Source organism: Nematolebias whitei, chromosome 5 (assembly GCF_014905685.2).
Source record: "Nematolebias whitei isolate Nwh7 chromosome 5, NemWhi1, whole genome shotgun sequence".
NCBI lineage: Eukaryota > Metazoa > Chordata > Actinopteri > Cyprinodontiformes > Rivulidae > Nematolebias > Nematolebias whitei.
This window is the reverse complement of record NC_056502.1, coordinates 18,814,495-18,833,071: the sequence shown is the minus strand read 5'-3', so window position 1 is coordinate 18,833,071 and position 18,577 is coordinate 18,814,495. Positions and strand designations below refer to the sequence as shown.

Genomic DNA, 18,577 nt, shown 5'->3' with positions numbered 1-18,577 from the left:
TTGCTATAAAATTGTATCTTCTTGTTTTTATATGGACAATGAGTAATAATTTATCATGCATAAAAAATAACTTTTTGTTTGGTAGAAAAAGCTGATTTTGTCAATTTTAGAAGCCATTTTTATGTGTGACCATTTTCAACCTGCAATCTCTAAAAACCTTCTTGTGCATAAACAGAATGCCAAATTCAAACCTCAAATTAAAAAAATTAATAAATAATAACCTTTTTTCTTCTTCAGGGGGCTGTCTTTCTGTCCTCCCTTTCTCTGCCACGTCCTAATCGTTACGCCACCTGAAGAGAGGGAGGGGCCAGGTGGAGCGTCACGTGATCGCCACAGGTAAGAATCAGTACAAAAACAGAGAGCGTGCAGCCATTACTCCGCGATGGTGACTGCGGGAGGCTTCACGTGAACGTTTACCTCGCAATAACAAAAAAAAAACAAAAAAAACTTCACAGTGCTCACCTTGGCGTTCAGGTGTCACGTTAAAGCTGTTTCTACCTCGTACCTTCCGCGGGTGCTTCAGCTACTTCTCTATTGTTCGGTTTAGTGTTACTTTTATTTTTTTGTTGTTTAGTTTGTGCTCAGATGACGGCGCAGGTAGATTACCTGGCGGTGGTTTTCACCGCCACATCTGGCGCGGCCGGAGAGCTGCTGGGCTCTGATGAGAAAGAACTGGTGCGGTTGGTTTGGCAGCTGGTGAATGTCAAGAATAAAACGGTAAACACTTTATTTATTTATATTTAAATGTACATTTTATCTGCTTGTTGTCATCACAAAGTAGGAACTGTGGTGAAAGCAGCTGAACAAATCTGTGCCTGACAGACTTGACATGCTTGGCCTAGTGGTCGTCCTCCAATCGGAAGGTTGGGGGTTCGAGTCCCAGCCTCTGCAGCAATTCTCTCTGATGCCTGCTGAAACTGGCACGTGAGGGGCAGCAATGTGAAAGTGCTCTACAATGGAGTGTGATGTTTATAATGGAGAGCAACGTGTTAATTTACTTGGAAGTTAAAAAGATGCTTACATTTTAACATTTCTGTTAGCTGACCTGTTGTGAGTTTTGCACATTTTTTTTCCATCTGTTGAAAATGATCAGCTGACATTTTTTATTTTATTTAGTGTAAGATTTATGTAGAAACAAGTAATACAAAGAGAGTCCTGGCAGTATGTAATTAATATCTGCCTACGATGTTTCACCTTGGGACGCGTTCTTGTGGAAGCTACTGTTTCAAGACTGACTTGTTTTTTTTGTTGTTGTTTTTTTTTTAACCAGTTGGGCAAGGTGAATGAGCTCATCATCAAGCCTAACCTCTCAGACTTGACAGACAAAGAAGAGGAGGAAGATGATGTTGTGGAGAAAAGCGAGGAGGAGGAGGAGGAGGAGGAGCAGGAGGAGAAGAGTTTGCACAGAGCTGACTGCGTTTACACAGTAACAAGTCTCGACAGTGCTTTTGACACGGTAATAGAAAAACATTTTAGTCCTGTACTTCATTCTAAACAGTCTTGAGAATGTCTTATTCTCTATTATTTTTGTCTGTTCGTAGTTTAACCTGCAGCTGACGAACGAGGTGAACAGTGCGGGCGCGGGCACGTCGTTGTGTTTGTGTACAGACGGGCAGCTCCACATCCGTCAAGTGATTCACCCCGAGGCTGCGAGCAAGGTGAGCGAGCAGGGTAGGGCGAACGCCTCGCAGCCAGGGCGGATGTTCGCTCTCTGCTGCAGGAGCCTTCAGTGCTGTCGGCATTGTACTCCCAGCTGAATCAAACGTTGCTCTGAAAGTTGGTCCGCAGTGGAACTCCTGCAAACCTGTCCAGTGACACGCACACGCCCATGAACCTCTGTGAAGCCTCACACCTTAAAGCTGTATATGAAGAAAGCCGTGTATGCTCTTGTTTGCTTGAGCAAACACGAGAGTGACAAAAGTAATAAAACGGCAGCTGTTGACGGGCTGCTTGTTCACAGCTTTTCATATGTGTTCCCTCTGCAGAACGTCCTGGTCCCCGACTCTTTCTACTCCTTCTTCGACCTTCGGAAGGTGTTCAAGAACCACTTCCCCACCTCTGACCTCAAGGCACTGAATGTGCACGTCATGGCCGAGTGTATCCCTTTGTTCACATGTTTGTCGCCTTATTGCCACGGTTAATTACGAACATGTTTTTAGGCTGTTTGTGTATGTTTTGTCATTTTTACTGGACACTCCAGAATAACGTACTAGAATTTTACAGGCTAGGGTGTTGGCTGCTGGGTAAGAGGTTTTGAAATGCAAATAAGGAAGAATGGCAGCACTTTGCTAAGCTCTAGGTGAAGGAGTGTGTGTTTAGCCAACAGGGCAAACCCCACACACCCACTGGTAGAGAAAACCTGACATGTCAGTGTTTTTAACTTGTTTACCCAGACATTTAACTTGCCTGTTTGTAGTAAAACTACTTAATGACTCCATTGCTTCTTTAACTGGCTCCGCCTCAGCTCTTAGTATACCTATGAATGTTCCCACCGTGTGGGATCCCTCGGCTACTCATGAGCCGTCGGCTGTTTTGCCCCCAACGGCGGCCGTAGAGCAGCTCCAGCTTATGGCCAGCATTGTTCTTGCACTGCTCTCTGAGCCATTTTGTGAGTATTTCCTGCCGGCTTGTATGATGGTACTGAAAGAAAACTGCTCCTGCAAATTTAGGGCTTTCATTTCTCTGTGGTGATGCCAGTCTGTTTGTGGGGTTTTGTGGAAAGGTTATGAACAAATAATATCTTACCTGTTGTAGACTGCTCTTTCAGTTTGAAAAAATAGAGTTTAATGCAAAACTGATGGCAGTGTAAAAAAATATAAAAGTATGTTCTTGTTATTTTCTAATACTGTACGAGACAAGTTGTTTTAAGACTCTCTATATAAATATGGTTTGGACTCGCCCTGATTCAGACTAGCCATTAGCTCGTCAGTCCAGTCAGAATTGAACTACATTTCTCCAAACTGAGGCCTATGTACAACATGTAAGATAGTTATTGTTCATAAGCCCTCTACTTCAAAAGATCTGAACCATCCTTTTTAAAACACTGAAGTGGAAAATCCACTGAAAGTTATTAATGGATTTATTTGTATCTTCTACTCCGTATCTGATGTAACAAAGTCTTTGTTCACATACCACTAAGAGTAGGCAGAACAGATGCTTGTATAAATATAATGCAAATATATTAAATGGTTATAGAGGTAACTTTTATTTTGTTTAAAATAAGCGCTGTCATTTGATTATCCATCACTTCATTTACAGGCCACACATTTTCTAACCCAGAAAGAGTCAGCGATAGATTTGAAAATGGCACTTGGTAAGTATTTTTATTTTTTTATTTTTTTCCATGTGCATTTGCCTCAAAGTCCGCTCCTGTTGTTATTGATGTGTGTGTGTTTGTTTGTTTGTGCAGCAGTAAGCTGGAGAAAGTGTGTGACAACACAGTGATCAGAGCCAGAGGGTTGCCTTGGCAGTCGTCAGACCAGGACATCGCTCGATTCTTCAGAGGCCTCAACATCGCCAAGTATGAACATTTGCACAAGTCTTAAACTCCGACAGCCACGACGGTGTAACTGATAATACTCTGGGAGCTGCTGTGTACCTTTAACCATCTGCATGTTGTTGCACAGAGGAGGGGCTGCGCTGTGTCTTAACGCTCAAGGAAGGAGGAATGGCGAAGCCCTCGTTCGTTTTGTCAGTGAAGAACACCGAGACTTGGCCCTGCAGAGGCACAAACACCATATGGGCAACAGATATATAGAGGTGACCTGTCCAGACACAGCTTGTACTTGCTGATTTAAAAAGTTAGACGCAAAACTCATTATATATAAATTTTATAGCTCCATCTGTGATGCCAAGTACTCTTAAATAACCCTTATAATTGTTCTTTGTAATGCCAGGTTTATAAAGCAACAGGAGAAGACTTTCTGAAGATAGCAGGAGGTGAGACGATTTAACCCTTGATGGGTTTTTGATGCTGCTTCTTGTGGAAATTTCTTACTTTAACAATCCTCATGAAAAAAAAAAAGAAAATCAATTGGAGCTTCGGTCACATAATGAAATGTCATGATGAGTTTACGCAAAGTAGCACCTTATTTAATATTTCCATTCTAGTTCATTAGAGTTTTGTTTTAATTTTTTTTAGTCTGACTTGCCATTTTCTAAAAGAAAAGTTATATAATTTGCAGAACAAATTGATAGTTATGACTCAACTGTGACGTTTTAATAATGTTAATGTGGCCTTTTAGATGGAGCAGCACGTTAGTCAACAAGCAGAATAGTTATCAATTTGCATTTTTCACATTTTATTCCTATGAAGTAGGGTTTAAAAGAAAACAATTATGCACTCGTCAAAAACCTGTTAAGTTTTTCATTGAAGACCACATTTATGCAAACATTAAAGCCAAGTGTACACAAAGACCTCATTCATGCCTGCAACATGAGTTCTGTTTAACTCGTGTTGCGCTGCCTTTGCGTGTTTGTCAGGAACCTCCAACGAGGTGGCGATGTTCCTGTCGCGCGAGGACCAGATCATCGTGAGGATGCGGGGCCTCCCCTTCGACGCCACGCTCAGTCAAGTGCTGGACTTCTTCTGTCCGCGGGACGAGCTAAAAGAGACGTGTCCGGTCAGCGGAGGGACGGACGGCATCTTATTCGTCCGCTACCCGGACGGGCGTCCCACTGGAGATGCTTTTGTGCTGTTTGCCTGTGAGGAGCATGCTCAGTGCGCTCTGAGGAAACACAAGGACATGCTGGGGAAAAGATACATCGAGCTGTTTAAAAGTACGGCGGCAGAGGTGCAACAGGTACAAAGCATGGAAAATCTTCAATTAAAAAAAAAAAAAAATATTCATTCATTTTAAAGAAACAAAATAAAACAAATTCATCAAAAAGAAGAAGAAAAAACATTGAATGAAAAGGGTGCAGAAAGAAGAAAAAAATTCTTATATCTGCCTCCAAAAAACAACGACTTAGGCTTGAACATCTCCGAAGTGAAAACAAAAATATTAGGCATCCTTCACTTGGCACCATACTTTTCTAACCATTTTAACTTGATCATCTTTTTAAACATAAATTGTTTTAGAAATTTTTATGGCGATATCAAGGTAATTCCACAATCCTATTCCCTGAATTACAACACAGCTCCTTCAGACTAGTTTTAAATGGAGGTTTTACAAACATTTCTATTCCCTTGAGGTTATATTGACTCTTTTTTTTTTTTAACATTTTAATTGAATATTTGGGGGTAATATTTTTTATGAGCTTTATACATGACTTGCAAAATACTGTATTCAACCAAATCATAAAATTTTAATGATTTCAATTGATGAAATAATACATTTGAGTGACCATAGCGCTTCCTACTAATCATTCTTATTTCTGTTTTTTGTCAAATAAAAATGGGGTTTGTAATTGTTTTGCATGCTTTTCCCCAAACTTGAATACAATATATTAAATATGGAACAATCATTACATTATACAATATATACAAAGCTTTGTTATTCAAAAACTCTTTTACTTTATACAGTAATGCAATTGATTTTGCTATTTTTATTCTTAAGTAATTTACATGAGATATCCGTGTCAGCTTCTCATCAATAACGACAAATAATGCTTTGCCTTTTTTAGTTTATTTTGTCTTTTACTACAGTTTGAAATAATTATTACAGCAGGGCTTACAAGGATTACAAGATGCTTTTCTTTCATGTGTATGGGTTTTTCTGTTTCGATTTTCTCTTCCTCCATCATGTCGTTCACTTGTGACGTGTATAGTCATGAAATAATTTTCCTATCTCTCAGGATGGATGAGCTTACAGCCCTCTTACATATCTATGCAGAGGCTTTCCACCACACTGTGTGTGACACAGGAGCTTTATGAGCCTCCTTCAGAAGTGCAAACATGCTGGTGTCCTGTTGGCTACAGGCCAGCTCCGGTTGGGTTTAGCTGTTTTTCAGTGTCAAACGTCAGGAAGGAGGCTGTACGATGTATATCTCCTTTTTAAGTGTCTGATAAGATGGTCATTGTGTGAAACGTTCACACTATTGTTTTCCTGTTTTATTTTTGGGCATACTTTGCTAACTACGTCTGCATACTTTGTAATATTTTAGCCATTCATATAGTGAAATGTTAATTCAGGAGATGGGTGTTGTAGTTTGTATTCTTTTAAAAAATGATATTGGTGGTTTATTTCTCCCAGAAATATTTAACTGTAAAATTTATTCTGAATAATTATTCTCTTTAAAATCTGCTGTAGCATACTTTCACTATTTTTGCCTTTTTAATGTTACTTTTATCCAGAATTGTTACTTTTAGCTTCTAGCTCTCCATTAACTTTTAGTTATCATTTTTCCATATTTTGCTTTTTGTCTTTTGTAACTTTTAAACTAACTTCTTTTGTTAAGCTTTTGCTACATTAGCTAGTGTTTTAGCTTATTTTTAGCTAATACAGTGCTATTTCTAGCTTTTTTTATGTCAACATTTTATGATATGAAAACACAAATGCGGCCATGGTAGCTCAGTGGTGCAGGCTCGCAATCCTGAGGTTGCAGGTTCAAGCCCAGGTTATGACAGGAAGATCATCCGGTGTAAAACTTAAATCTTTTTGTGAGTTCGCTCGCTGTGGCGACCCCTGAAGAAGTGAGCATCCAAAAAAACCCAAACATTTTAATGAAAATACAAATAAGGTTTGATTAGACTAGCCTACCTTCTTGACCCTCTTTGAGGTGGAGTGTGCGATTTGAAACCGTGTGTGTTTTTCAGGTACTGAACCGGTACTCGTCGCCCCCGCTCATCCCCGTGGCTCCGGCGCCCCTGGTGTCAGTGCTGCCCTCAGTTTCTCTCCTGCCCCCTCCAGGTAGTGCGAGGGACTGCTTGAGGCTGAGGGGGCTGCCGTACACGGCGAGCATCGAGGACATCCTCACCTTCCTGGGCGAGTTCACACAAGATGTGAGACCGCACGGAGTGCACATGGTGCTCAACCAGCAGGTACTTGCACCAACTGACTGACACTCCCTCGACTCGTATGCTTTCTGACACAAATTTGGCAAAAACATTTCTGTGATTTTATTTTATTTTTTACAGGGTCGTCCGTCTGGTGACTGCTTCATCCAGATGACTTCGGCGGAGCGTGCACTTCAGGCCTCGCAGCGGCTTCACAAGCACGTGATGACCAGTCAGCGTGGGGCGAACAGCCGCTATGTGGAGGTGTTCCCCTGCAGCGCCGAGGAGATGGGCCTGGTGCTGATGGGAGGCTCGCTCTCACACACGCACACACACAAACATAACCGGAGCAGAAGTGGGACAGGGCTCAGCCCGCCGCCATGTAAGTTCAGACGTAAGTGCTGCTGGGAGCTGGGGGTGCTTCGGGACTGCAGGGTAGGTGGGCTCCACCCGATGGGTGCAGGGTTTGTGGTTTCTCTCCAATCTAGAGATGTTGGAGGATGGGGAGATGGATTTAAAACTTTGTGTGTGTGTGAGTGTGGTTCCTCTTAGAAATTTAGTGTGATTATTTCACCCCATTTGCATGTCCTGAAAATACTCAAGATTTTAAGTTTTGTTCTTCAACGTTCACACGTTCTGATTGAGTAGTTTTAATCTTCAGTGGCATGCTCATCACTCATTTCTTACCACTGCTGAGGTCATTCATAAAGATCTGGAAGGGTTGGGAAAGTGTAAGCCGAACAGTTTCTTACAAGTGAACAATCTGGCAACGCAGCTTACAACTTTCTGATCTCATCAGATCGGTAGTGGGTGTTATGGGTTTTAGTCTGAATAGACAAGCACACCTCAGCTGTGTGCGACTCCTTTTCTCTGTCCAATCAGGAGCTGTGCCAAAAGGTGGGCGGAGCTGGTGTGTAGGTGTGTTTCGTTCTGTCTGTTCAGTGATCTCTGATTGATTGATTCACACTGCTGTTTACATAAAATCAATACTGTTTTTTGGGGGGTGAAGCCATCTTTAAGCATCAGTTAAGATCTTTTGAAGTGGAATTCTGCAGAAAGTTTATGAACAGTCAATATCTTACCTGTTGCAGATGACTTTTTGAACAGTTTTTTGTCAACAAATTTGAATTCCTAAGACCAAATTTTGTTGCTGCTGTCATCATGTAATGGATATTTTATTAAAAGGGCTTTTTACATCACCGTCGGGTGATTTTTACATAAAATGCTCTGGTTATTTATAAGCCTAACAGTAGCGGCATTAGCAGCAGCAGCAGCATCTCCAAAATACAAGCAGAGTCCAGTTTTCTTTTAAAGGAATACAGCAGCAGTTTGTTGTAGCACTTCTGGTGCAAACTGAGGCACTTCTAGCACAAACATATTTATTCTAATGTGAAATTGATTGTGATTGAGAGGTTTCTAAAATGGCATTCTTATGAACTGCTACAAAATCTTTTAGGAATGTAGGTTTTGTTTTGTTTGTTGTAGTTTAAGACTGCTACAATCCTCCAGTGGTCTTGGCCTCAACTAGCCGTTAGCTCATCAGTTCTGTCAGAGTTAAATTTTATTTCACTAAACTGAAGTCGTTCAGAGCTATCTGCAATTCATAAGGTATTAAATGTTTGTAACCTTTCTAAAAAAAAAATAAAACAATTCATAAATCATAACTATTTAGATTTTTTTAGTTTAATTTTCTATTTTTAAATAAAACAAACACTAGTCCAAAGCCAGAACCATATTGTAAGAGTATTTTGAGGAAAGCCACAAAAATCTTGTAATTTTTCTCCTAAATAGTTTTATTTCTAAACGTTACCGTTTGAGATTGAGAAGTCAGTAAAAATGGTGTATTTTGACTACGTAATTAAATGTTTTATTTTCATTATTAGAATCACATTAAATGCTGCTTAAAGACTAAGCGCCTGCTACAGATTTTGATACTAAAAAAGGCCTTGTCATGAAAAAGCTGCAAACCTGGTGACGGGCCTGTTAAACACAACAGCTTCTATTCACGTGCGCTACCATTGTGTGTTTGTAAGGAGATCCTCTTGTGGAAAAATCCAAACAATAAGCAGATTTTCCACCATGACTCTGTCCACGTCTAGTTTTGTCTGTATGGATTAAAAAAAGACAAAAATTTCTTCATATCCCCTCCTCTTTTTTAGGTCTATCACCACCATCCTACTCCTTCGCCCCCATTCCACCCGTCCTGCCCACAGAAGCTGCTGCTGCTCTCTACCCCCCCCTCGGGCAGGTGCTGTTGACCCCTCGACCTCTCCCACCAGGACATGCCTTCTACCCTGCTTCAGCACAGTTGTACATGAACTACACGGCCTACTACCCCAGGTAAACACAAAAAACGTTTGAATTCACGTTAAATTCTGGAGCCTAGCCAGCCAGCCATTATCTTTACCTGTTTATTCCATTTTGGGTCACGGGGGTCGCTGGTGCCCATGTCCAGCAATCACTGTGCGAGGGGCGGGGTACACCCTGGACGGGTCGCAAGTCTATCACAGGGCCACATAGAGACAAACGAGACAAACAACCATTCACTCTCTCACTCACACCTAGGGACAATTTAGAGTTACCAATCAGCCTAACATGCATGTTTTTGGTCTGTGGGAGGAAACCGGAGCACCCGGAGAAAACCCACGCATGCACGGTGAGAACATGCAAACTCCACCCAGAAGGCACCTGGACCGGGGTTTGAACCAGGGACCTGCTCGCTGAGAGGCAGCAGCTCTACCAGTTGCGCCACCGTGCTGCCCATTCTGGAGCCTAATGCAATTTTATTTAAATGGCCAAATATTCAGAATTTCCATTCTCTGAAAAACTAATAATTGATTAAGGAAGTTTGGAAATATTGGCAAAATAACTACTCTGTAACTATTATAAATAGATTTATGCTTCTCTTGGGCCCAACAAGGCTGTCGGTGGTCACTTGGTGTGCTGCTGAGGAAGACTCTGTGAAACTTAACTCGGGTGTTTACGTTTGATTTTTGCGAGCCTTCTATTTGTGCCAATATGATCATATTAATATGTATGTATAAGGCTGTTGCAGTAAAACATTAAATGTTTTGTTTTTAATATTATTGGATTGTAAAAATATATTTTCTGCATTTGGCTTGTAGTTAAACATGCTCAAAAGTTTACAACAAAATGAAACGCATAACTTTTTTTGAGCTTCAAAGATCAAGATAATTTTGGTGAAAATAAACTTTTCCCTTAAACCCAATAGTTTGTTTTTATTAGCTGTTGTCATGATGAGCACAATCTGCTCAGATCTGTTAGCAAAATATCTATTGACAAACTTCAATAAAACCCTCAGAGAAAAGCAACCATCTATAACTGATCAACTATTGAGGTCAACTTGATTGAAGATGGCCGCCACTGCTAAATGACCGTAGCAAATACATAATTCAATTCAATTCAAAATACTTTATTAATCCCAAAGGGAAATTAATTGTTGTTGTAGCTCATCATCCTTAGAGTTGTTATAGATGCTGATGGCTGTGGGCAGGAAGGATCTGCAGCAGTCCGTTCCACAGCGGATCGGAAGAAACTGGCTGCAGATGCCGATCCGTCCACCCAGACTCAGCAGACCTCACGGTCCTCTTGGGCAGCAGGACTGCCCGAATGCCTGGCAGAACTCCTCCTGGAGCGATGGCCATTTCTCCCAGCAGCCTGCTGAGGCCCTCACCGCCACAGACTTTAACTGCAGGTGCCGGGATACGATTTCGGCCTTCGCGTTTTCATGAGCCGCAATTCCAGCTACCTCCAAGATCTCGGCAGTCAGGCACTCGAGCACCGCCTCCAGGTAGACGGGAATGCATCCATTGTGCCTCCTTTTCAATTCATTTGGGATTTGGGGCTGTAGCTGAGGTATTATATGAGCTTTTGAGATGTTAATCAGCTGCTCCCAGTTGTAGAAAACCACCTTGTTGTCATGGGTACGCATCATAACAAATGTCCAAAAGTAAAAAAGGTTTCAGTAAAAATCCTTCTTGTGTCACATCATCTGATACCAGAGGAAGTAATCATCTGAAAAAAACCATTTACATCCAGTAAAAAGAGGAATTAAAGTTTTCAAAAGTAAAATCTCAGAATGAATGCAAGAGAGCTACTCCCAACATACAGCCACCTTGAGCGGCGCAATTCTGGAACATAAATGTTATAACTCAGTCAATTTTATAGTTGAGCTTAGCTCTGTCATTTCTAACTTGGACCCAAAGCCTGACCTGACCTGAATTTGGGCCGGACCGGGCCATAATAATGTGCTGGATGGGTGGGCCGGGTCGGTGTCGGGCTTTTGCTTGCATCAGCAGACGCGCGCAGCTGACGATCCAATTATATGGCAACATGGCTTACCATACATTCCAGTTATATGGCAATATGGCTTGCCATGCATACCATCACTAGCCGCACGCAGCCATTTGACCGTGAGCTGACTGGCCTTGAAAGAGGTAAAAAGTTCAGTTAAGCTTCAAATGGGACTATACTGCCAGGCCCAAATGGACGTTCAGCCGCTGCACTCAGCGGATGCGCGCAGCCGACGATCCAAACAGGTGAGATCACAAAGCAGACATGTCAGAGCAGGGTCTGTGTCTGAATAATGCAGAAGCAGGGATTGCACTTTGACGGCCATGAAAGGACAAACACCCCCTCAGCTCCGATCTTCTGCCCCTTTTATTCAGCCGCGCGCGTCCTCCGACCATTAATAACTGTTTAAGTAGTCAAAGCTTAATTAAAAATGTCGGGGTTTTTTCTGGTTCGGACCTGTAATTACTATTAATTCGTTGGGTCGAGTGGGGTTTGGGAATGATGGCTACGGGCAGGGATTGGGTCGGATCGGATTTTTTGGGCCCGAATGCAACTGTAGTTGAGCTAAAGTGTGGTGTGGCAGTAGCTGAGAGTCATCTCCAACATGTACTTCAAGTGCAAACGGATCATACAAGGTCTTTTTTTTTTACTTTGGCATGCGTTAAAAAAATAAAATAAGATAAAAGATTGTATAATAATTTTAAGTCTGTTTTACACTCATATAATTTTGAAGTTCGTTGTTTGGCAAGACACACATCAACCAGAGACAAACCGTTCTCTTTCTTCCAAAGAGAAAGACCAGGACAAGGGTAGTTAATAACTGAAGATTGTGTTATCAGAGAGCTCGGTAAACATGAGGTGACCTCTGTTTCTTCCTTGTTGGTTCTTTGACAAAAAAAAAAAAAACACTAATAAACAACACCCAAAGTTACACTCAGGTTTATGCCTTTTTTTTATCTCATGCTTACTGTATTTGCCGAGAATATTGCAGCTTTTTGCGTGTGTTCATAATATCTTTTTTATTTATTTATTTTACTTATTTATATATTTATAAATAATTTATGTATTAATTTCTGCAGCCCGCCAGGCTCCCCAACGACTGTAGGTTTTTTCCCCGCCGCCTCGTCTCTTTCGTCGCCGGCAGGGTTGGTGCGAATGCCAGGCCTGGCCTATAACGGCAGTGGAGTTAAAGAGCTTATCAATGCAGTGCAAGGATACCAGGTAAGAACGAGTTCCCTTCCAGTGCATCCCATTTATCTAAGAACTTATAGTTGTAGCACTCGGACGTGTTCCCATGCCCCTCTGTTTTGTTTTATTCAAATCTCCTCCTCCGATGGGTGTGTATCGTCAGGTATCCACTGCCGTTGCTTCAGGCTATCAAACTAGTTTATCCTGTCTACTCTCCCTGATTTGTCACACATGCACTGCAGCTTGCTTTGACTTGAACTGGAAGAGCTCAGGTTTTATTACTTATGCCTGGAAAAGAGTGAAGAATCCCCGGGATGAGACGTAAACATGGCGTGATAAATCGGAGTTTCTGCTTTAGACGAGGGAGCATCAGGGTTTAGTTTCTGTTCCTCTTTAATGTCGGGCCTGCGTTTTGTTCAGGCCCCTATATCGCTCTCTCAGGGTCATGTTTGTGGTTTAAATGTGTCTCTGTCGCACCTCCTCCTCCCCTCCCCCCACACCACAGTACGCCCCCGAGGATGCTCTTGTGCATGGACCCGTGCACGCTCACGACCCAGCCAGGACGTTTCTTACGCAGCCCAAAGAATGGGTGTGTATTTAAAGGTGTCTGAGGCAGGTGGCAGGTAAGGATTGGCTGAGGGCTCAGTTAGGGAGGGGGGTACTTTAAAGACATCAAGCTTTAGAAACCGCTTCGCTTTTTGTGGGGGTGGGGCTCAACATGACAGCGTGTCCACACAGAGCAGAGGACATTAGTTTAGGCTGAGTGGTTGGAGTCTGCTTAAGTTTTTATTTTGGTGTTTTTGTTTTAAATCACTGTGATCGGGCACCTTTCTTTGTAATCATATGGTGAGCTGTGTTTATCTGTCCTATTCAGATAAATCTTTACTGGATGATGATGATGATGATGAAAAGAGCCGACTGACTGTTGACTAACCCACGTCTGATCAATGACTGTCCAGTCAAGATTCTGCATCAATAATAAGTCAGGAATATGAAGCTCTGAATGCTCGTCGTGCAGCAGAAACAAAACAACTAGAACATTTATGAACACATTTTGAAGGATGCCCACGCAGCCCAAAATTCTAATATAAATTCATAATCATCTGAGCTAAAACAAAGCCCTACATTTTGATGAATCAGATGTATAAAAAGTGTAAGGGGAATATACAGTAGATAAAAACGGCTGTTCATTATGGTTGCCTTGTAACCACACACTTGCGTCTTAATGGATTAAAATGCAGACTGTAAAGTAAACCGCAAACAAATAGTCGCTGTACAAAAACTTAAGTCCTAATGATTTTTGAACTGCAAAAAGCAGAATGCTGTTAGTCAAAACATCTTTAAGTTTCTACAGTGTTTGATGTAGGAGATATGGGACGTTATAAAATACAATAACTTCACCTTCTAGTTTTGAAGAGAATAGTTTGCAGTAAAATATAACGGAGGTCTACGGAAGCCTGGGTGTGCCCCATTAAGAGTGGCAAGCCTCACTTTCTGCGGCTGGTAAAAATCCCATTAATCGCCATTATTTATTTTTTTCCCAATTTTATTTTATTTTTTGCAGTTCTATTTATGTTTGACGTATTCCTGCCAAAAGTCTTGGCATACTCTTCTTAAATGAGGCACACACTTTGGTACACAAATATGATGATACAGGACAAAGAATATAAGCAGAATAATAAGGCTACTTTAATGCTTATGCACAGGCACTTTTGAGAAAAAACATAAGAAAAAAATTATATTGTATAAGCTGAAATGTTGTAATGTCACTTCTTCTTTGCCACATGAGGCCAGTCCACCTCATGTACCACATGTGATGCGAATGACGATAAAGATATTGAACTTGAGTTTGTTCATCTTCACAAGTCCAAAGAGGAGTTCAGGACATGAGCAAACAGATCTTTTTCAACCAGTGGGCAGAAAACTGAATCTAATTGTCATTGTCAGTGTTTGAATGAGAAGCTTTTAGCAGCTCAGATATGATTCACCCTGCCTCATTAAAAATATATTCGCAACTACACAATAAAAATATTGATACTTTTCATAATAATAGCACACAGAGCTATGAACATGATGTCACTCTTACTAATGGCTTTGAGTCACAACAGAGTGAATATTCTGCAGCAAAAGCTTTTGTTTTTACTAGCAAGAATATATATATTTATTTATTGGAGATTTAAAAATTCATATTAAAAAAAAAAAAACTGCAGAAAATGGTTTCCACATCTGCTGAAAAACTGCACTTGTTTTTAGGCCTTTCGATAAACGATATATCAATTAATCGCATGATAAATGAAAATTATCTACCTCATTGTCATTTATCGGCTTTATCATTTATTCGTGTCTCTCTTTCTACTGAAGACACTGGATGACAAAAAGCTAAATTCCAGTGCTCTTCACTGACCCCTCCCTTTCTCTTTTCTCTTTAAAATAAGTTTTAATCGTCCAAAGTCATGTTTTTGGATCGCTATAAGCAGCTAAGCTGAGACGCTAAGCTAACAGGCCAACCTCGGTAAAAACCTGTCTCGTCGAAGCTCCAAATTCACAGTTGAAACCTGTGCCTTTGTGTAACAAGTTTTTCTCTGCAAAAATAAGCTGAGAACTTGTTTACTGGTTTTCAATTAAAAGCTTTGTGTGACAAATGCTATGCTAAAAAGCTCAAACCACACTGAGCGTCTGCCATTTTGAAAACCAGAGACAGCCCGTGTCACGTCAAGGGGCCTCCCTCCCATTTTTCTTAAAGAGACACGCTGCTCGCTCCCTCACTATCCATCCTTCAGTCCAAACAGTCTTATACTGCCATCCAGTGGTCAAAAAAAGTACTACATGCAAAACAAATTAAAAATTTCTTCTTAAATTTGACAATTACTAATTATTGTCAAATTTCTAACTATTATCGTTTATCGCAATAATTTCTGAGACAATTAATCGCCCAGCAAAATTTGTTATTGTGATGGGCCTATTTGTTTTATGCGAACACTGGAAAGCATCCCATGCATAAAATTGAAGAGGCAGGGTTCAGTCAACAGTCGACTATGTGTTTCTAATAGATGGGTCAAACGGGTGTAGCCTTCAGGGAGTTAAAGGGGGTGATGGGTGACATTGGTGATGGTGGAAGGGCCTCTTTTATTATTATTTTTTTAATGTTTGTTTCCTCTTGCGCTTGAATAATAGCTCTTCTGTTTCTCTCTACCTCTTTCCTACCCCTTCTTTCCCTCTTCCCCTTCGTCCCAGGGTCCCGCGGAGTCCGTTTCCTTCCTGAGCAGCAGTCTGATTGGTCAGTCCAGTGGAGAAGTTCCTCTCATGGCCCTCCCTCCCCTCCTGACCAAACCAGGGGAGCAGTACCTGGATCTGACCCTGCTGTAGCACATACACAAAAAGTCATGTGACAGTTTGGTATGTAACATACGTTAGTTTAAAAGATTAGTCTTTTAGATGTGTTATTTATATTATTAGGTACAGAAATAAATGTATTTTATATCAAATTTATTGCAGCCTTATCAAAAAATAGCATTTTTATATTGCACAGTTTTTTTTTAAAGCTTTATCATTTTTTTAAGCCTGTTATGTTATTGTAATCATTAAGATATGTTTGCCAGCCAAACTAGAGAATGATCTAGTAGCGACTGAGCTAAATCTTTTCTTTAAGCTTTTCTGTGAAGAGTGAAAGTGTATGCAAGTGTGAGAGGTGTGTTTTATTACTTGATGTGTCAATGCAGAATATTTTGTATGTTTATGTACATTTGATACAGTGACTGTATTGTAAGCTTTAGTGCATGAAGAAGTTCAGTAGTAAAACCCTTTAAGATGTTTACATTATACCAACTATAAATGCACTGCTAATCAGTAAAACAGCATAAAAAATAAAGTAGCAGTATATTTGATTTTTTATTTTTTATTTTTTTTGTTACACTGTGAGTTTGTCAGGACGATTCTTGGATATATTCACAAAAAAATGTGACATCTCACACTTTTATTAACCTCGTCTTCTCATCTTTTATGAATAAATTTCTGTTTCACGCCAGTGCTGGCTGAAATGTTGACCATTGTTATTGTTCACCAAATTGAAAAATGGCAAAGTTTCTTTGTAATTTAACAAGTTTGCATTACTCCAGAGGACGCAAATGTATGTTCTCCTCACTGTATGAATCTGTTTTGAGTTTGAGAATATTCTTGGCCAACTTTATAAAATGTCTTATTTAAAGATATAGTTCAGATTTTTTTAAAATGTGTTTATGTGGAAAGGTTATGAACAGATAGTATCTTACAATTTATAGATGGCTCTTTAAACTACCTCCATTAGGAGAGTTTATTTTGACTAGATTAACAAGTTAACAGGTAGTCGGAGTGAGGTGTTGCTGCTTTAAAAAAACACCAATATGATAAAAAAAAAAAAAAAAAAAATTATCAACTTTCATGTAAATGCTTCTTTGTAAACCTTTACAACATTGTCAATATTGTCATTAAACATAAAATTTCACTCACAAATGTTAGAGCTAGCTACAAATGATGCTATTTACACTTGCAAGAAATTTCTGTCAAAAATAATGAAATGCAAACTTGACAATGATGTAAAGATTAAAAAAAAAAGAAGCTCCAATCACTATGATGGTTTTAAATTCGGCGCTGTTAACAGCAATCCACTTTTGTCTTTTCTAGCTCAAGTTAATCTTGTTTGGACTAGCTAGCAACTGTTTGTTAATCCTGTTTGGACTACTTAACACTTTTTAGTTTATCCAGTTTGAGGCTAGCAACTGTTTGCTTACTCTGTTTGGACTAGCTAACAATTTACAACTATTAGCTAATCCTACTTGGTTTAGTTAACAACTGACTTGCTAATTGACTAGCTAGCCTCACTTGAACTAGCTGTTGGCTTGTTAACTTGATCAAAATTAAAAATTTGAACTCGTAACTTAAAAGAGCTATCTAAAACATTAATTGTTCACGAACAAAAATTCTATTTCAAAATCTTAAAGCATTGCTTTTTGATTTTAGCTGTCCTTGTATTGTTTCCTTTGTCTGTGCCAGGGGTCTGCAACCTGCGGCTCTGGAGCCACATGTGGCTCTTTGGTTCCTCCACAAGCGTTGACCAAAACTAACATAAAACTGAATTTTATTGGTTGTTAGGAAAACTGCTTTTTGTTGTTTGTATGTCATTTATTTTGAAAATATGTGAATACTGGAACTAGTACAAGGAGTAAAACATACTTTAACTTTATGCTTTATTTCAATAATTAATTTTTCCACAATAAAAAAAATACATAGGTCTGCATAGTTCATAGTTTGTATTCCTTTAACACCCCCCAACACCCAAGAATGTTTTTTTTTTCATTTGTCTTAAATTGTAAAGATATTAATAAATGTTAAAACTCATTAGATATTTTTAGCTTTATAATGTCACCCGGCAGCACGGTGGCGCAACTGGTAGAGCTGCTGCCTCTCAGCAAGCAGGTCCCTGCTTCAAATCCTTGTCCAGGGGCCTTTCTGGGTGGAGTTCGCATGTTCTCTCTATGCATGCGTGGGTTTTCTCCGAGTACTTCTGTGTCTTCCCACAGACCAAAAACATGCATATTAGGCTGATTGGTGACTCTGGATTGTCCCTAGGTGTGAGTGACAGAGTGAATGGTTGTTTGTCTCCGTGTCCCTGTGATGGACTGGAGACCTGTCCAGGGTGTACCCCACCCCTCGCACAGTGGTTGCTGGACATGGGCACCAGCAACCCCCATGACCCAAAATGGAAGAAGCGAGTAAAAGATAATGGATGGATGGATGATGGATGGATAATTTCACTCCTAGTGGCCACAACAGCCCCCTCTACTTAAAGTGGCCCACCAGTTGATAATCACAGTTGTAGCATGTTCTTGTGGCTCTGACCTGAAGTAGTAAAAATGGCTTTTTTGCTCGTAAAGGTTGCAGACCCCTGGTCTGTGCTGACAGTGAATTATAATAGAACAAAATGCAGAAATTTGATCAGAAATGTTTTTTTCCTTACTGTTCATTGGTAAACCTTCAGAAACATTGAAAAATAAAAGGAGCTGAAGGATGTTTGACGTGTTTTGTGAAAACTCCCTGCCATTTGTACTTTGGCAGAGTCAAAGTATGGACTCTATACTCATGTCTTCAAGTCCGAGTTGGTCC

At 40.3% G+C, this 18,577-nt stretch overlaps 1 protein-coding gene across 3 annotated transcripts; it reads left to right on the top strand.

Annotated features, from left to right (window-relative positions):
• The first annotated feature begins 374 nt into the window (after window positions 1-374).
• On the top strand, window positions 375-15,805 carry esrp1 (epithelial splicing regulatory protein 1). 3 transcript variants are annotated; one of them, XM_037676308.1, is made up of 16 exons: window positions 375-717; window positions 1,271-1,456; window positions 1,542-1,658; window positions 1,986-2,097; window positions 2,465-2,608; window positions 3,259-3,313; window positions 3,410-3,520; window positions 3,627-3,759; window positions 3,897-3,939; window positions 4,483-4,802; window positions 6,758-6,982; window positions 7,079-7,331; window positions 9,097-9,277; window positions 12,331-12,472; window positions 12,945-13,028; window positions 15,674-15,805. In XM_037676308.1, exons 1-16 carry the CDS (start codon window positions 586-588, stop codon window positions 15,803-15,805), a joined length of 2,370 nt encoding a protein of 789 aa, XP_037532236.1. In that variant the 5' UTR covers window positions 375-585. The 3 variants fall into 3 exon arrangements, with proteins under 3 accessions (XP_037532236.1, XP_037532234.1, XP_037532233.1); XM_037676306.1 differs by having other exon boundaries at window positions 7,079-7,319; window positions 12,945-13,062; window positions 15,674-15,710; XM_037676305.1 differs by having other exon boundaries at window positions 12,945-13,062; window positions 15,674-15,710.
• Window positions 15,806-18,577: the final 2,772 nt, after the last annotated feature.

Coding starts and splice junctions, on each gene's coding strand:
- esrp1 (XM_037676308.1), top strand. CDS start 586: ATGACGGCGCAGGTAGATTACCTGGCGGTGGTTTTCACCGCCACATCT. Junction 3,314..3,409: donor AGATTTGAAAATGGCACTTG/GTAAGTATTTTT, acceptor TTGTTTGTGCAG/CAGTAAGCTGGAGAAAGTGT. Junction 9,278..12,330: donor TACACGGCCTACTACCCCAG/GTAAACACAAAA, acceptor TAATTTCTGCAG/CCCGCCAGGCTCCCCAACGA.